General features: G+C 49.6%; 1 protein-coding gene across 2 annotated transcripts in view; it reads left to right on the top strand.

Moving 5' to 3' along the window:
* Window positions 1–2,766, top strand: part of Lypd4 (LY6/PLAUR domain containing 4) — a 6,732-nt gene extending 3,966 nt beyond the window's left edge. For both annotated transcript variants that reach the window (XM_005361119.2, XM_013351498.1), the window contains exons 2-5: window positions 672–858; window positions 1,251–1,394; window positions 1,993–2,319; window positions 2,564–2,766. In XM_005361119.2, coding sequence (XP_005361176.1) covers window positions 792–858; window positions 1,251–1,394; window positions 1,993–2,319; window positions 2,564–2,766 — 741 coding nt within the window. In that variant the 5' untranslated portion in view covers window positions 672–791. The remainder of the gene's footprint in view (window positions 1–671; window positions 859–1,250; window positions 1,395–1,992; window positions 2,320–2,563) is intronic.
* Window positions 2,767–2,972: the final 206 nt, after the last annotated feature.

Here is a 2,972-nt window from a genome sequence, read left to right as displayed (position 1 = left end):
TCTCAGACTGACTGTCTCAGACTGTACTGCCTCTCAGACTGACTGTCTCAGACTGTACTGCCTCTCAGACTGACTGCTCCTTGGTGTGTGCTGCCCCTCAGACTGCCCTGAGTTCCTGTCTCCTGCCTTCTATTCCTCTCTCCACCCAGCCATATTACTCCTGTCTCTACCTGCCTACTGCTGGGATTAAAGGTGTGGGATCCCAAGTGCTGGGATCACCTTTGTGTGAGCTGTTTCTATTTCAGACTGGATCAGTTTCATGTAGCCCAAGGGTGGCCTTGAGCTGGTAGAGATCCATTCATCTCCCCCAACCTGCCAAACCCCCAACCCTTGTCCTAGGATTAAAGGTGTGTGCTACCACTGCCTGGCCTCTAGTGCTCTTCAGGCAAGCTTTATTTGTTAAAATGCAAACAAAGTATCATTACACTGCAGTTTGCTTTTTGATGTCCTCACTTTTGGCTGGAGAACAGCCTGTATGATGGTGGGTCTTTGGAGCAGCACCGTGGCCAGAGGGAGGACCTAGGCAAGAACATGAGAGGTGTGCTTTGAGGCACAGATAATGCTGGGTGTGAATTATTTTGGAGGGGAGACCACAGAGGTAGGAAACCTATGCCATTGAAAGATTCAAGGGAGCCCATACTACAGCAACTGACATGGTCAATTTTCTTTAGAAACAGTGACCCGTAGGCAAATGGACAGAGAATTCAGGGACTGACAAGAACCAAACTTGAGACTCCATCAGAAATTGGCTCCAGACTGATCTGTCACATCCGGGACCCTGACACAGAAGCATGGGACTCCAGAATTTGAGATCTCTGCAGCTGCTCTGCCTCTTAGAGGCCATCTCTTTATTGCCTTGTATGTCCTGTGGGGGCTGCATACTATAAGGCCCCAACATGTGGGAGGCTGGACCTACATACTGGTGGAAGGTGGGCTGAGTCTCCTCAGGGGACAGGCTTTCTGTGTGCTGATCTTAAGAAGGTGATGTGGAAAGCCAGGCATGATGGGTCATGCTTTTAGTCCCAGCACTTGGGAGGCAGAGGTAGGTGGATCTCTCTGAGCTCAAGGCCAACCTGGTCTATAAGGTGAGTTCCAGGACATCCAGGACTATACAGAGAAACCCTATATTGAAAAAGCCAAAAAGCAAGCAAGCAAACAACAAAACAAAACAAAAACCCCCAAACAAAAATTCCTACAACAAAAAGAAGGTGGTGGGGAGGCAGATAACTGGAAGAATATTCTCTCTTTAGGGACTGGAGCTCTTTTGTGCTATGAGGCAACAGCTTCAGCCTTCAGAGCTGTGACCCTGCATAAATGGAAGTGGCTTCTCTTGAGGAGCATGGTGTGTAACCTGAAAGAGGGTTGCGAGGAGACGATAGTGTACATTGAGACAGGTGATACACCTCCTTCTGCTCACCCTTCTTCCTAGCTATACTTCCAACAGCCAGGACTGGGATCACATAGGAGCGTGCGCGCGCACACACACACACACTCACACGCATGCACACACACGTGCATACACACATATGAGCACATGTGCATGCACACCTGTATATAAATTGATAGTAAAAGCATAGTGCTGATTATTTATTACCACATGCACAAAATGAAAAGGTATGCTTGTGAAACACTTCCTGTTTCCTTGAGGCACACAAAGTCAAAAGAAACATGAGTCACTGTAGAGTGACGGCTTTTGGGAGGGTTAAGGAGTGAAAGTAGGAATAGGGACCACTGGCCAGAATGGGGTAGGTCTCAGATATCTCTAGTGCAGAATGGAAGTGGACAGGTCCCTGGGGGAGAGGGAAGGATGAAGACATAGGAGCCAGGGCAGCAGAGGGGCTCCCTTAAGAAGGATTAGGAGACACAGATAAAGACTTCTCTGCCCCATGCACGTGCAGTGAATGGGCACAGGAAATAGAGGGGCTAGGAAGGGAGGCAGCCTGGGAGGGGCCAGTGACACTGATTCTACCTCTCTGATCCCCTGCTCCTCAGGGAACAGCAGGGGAATTGTGAGCTTCAAAGGCTGCACCTCAGCCTTGTCTTATCCCCCACAAATCTCCTACCTCGTGTCTCCACCTGGAGTGTCGATTGCCTCCTACAGCAGGGTCTGCAGGACCTATCTCTGCAACAATATAACCAACTTGGAGCCCTTTGTGAGGCTGAAGGCCAGTGAGCCTAAGTACACAGCGCCTTCTGCCAAACACTGTCCAACCTGTGTGGGCAGGCATGACCAGGAGTGTCTTCCAAACTTTGTCACCACAGAGACCTGCCCCTTCTCTGCCTCTTCGTGTTACAGTTCCACCTTAAAGTTTCAGGCAGGTGAGAGAACAGCTTTTACCAGGTTACTGTCATGTGTACTGTACACCCTAGAGAGTGGTGGGATCCCGAGATGGGACTGTGGGTACAGGAGACTAGACATGAACTCTAAGTGAGAAGAGTACAGTTCCTGGTGTCCACATCTCGGGTGGGAGAGCAGGTGTCCTGATTGGTGAGGGCCTCTGGGAAGGGAGCAGGCTCCTTGAGTCTCGGAAGTAACCTTGATTCTTTTCTTTCTTCCTTGTAGGAAATCTCAATACTACCTTCCTCATAATGGGCTGTACTCGTGAATCAAACAAGCTTTTAGAAAATTTTCAGCATATTGGAAGCATTAGAGTGTCTGAGGTCGTCAACATCCTAGAAAAGTCCGAGACTGTTGGTGCAGGGCACTGTAGTCAAGGTCCTCTGTGGAGCATCCTCTTATGCCTTCTGCTCATCTCCAGAGACTGACCACCCAGTGAGACTGGACACATACCAGACCCCCTTGCCTATGGAATAAAACATGGAATTATCCTTAGGCTTTGTCTTGAGGTCTGTGGGAGTGTAGAGGGGTAGAGAGCAGAGAAGGACCCAACATGTGCAGGGAGAGGACACAGGAGCAGGAGAGTCTGAGAGTGTGCTTCCTAGACTACGGCTGCTTTCTACTCGGGAGCCAA

This window comes from Microtus ochrogaster, linkage group LG4 (genome assembly GCF_000317375.1).
Source record: "Microtus ochrogaster isolate Prairie Vole_2 linkage group LG4, MicOch1.0, whole genome shotgun sequence".
NCBI lineage: Eukaryota > Metazoa > Chordata > Mammalia > Rodentia > Cricetidae > Microtus > Microtus ochrogaster.
Note: the sequence above shows the minus strand (reverse complement) of the source record. Positions and strands in the feature narration are given on the sequence as shown.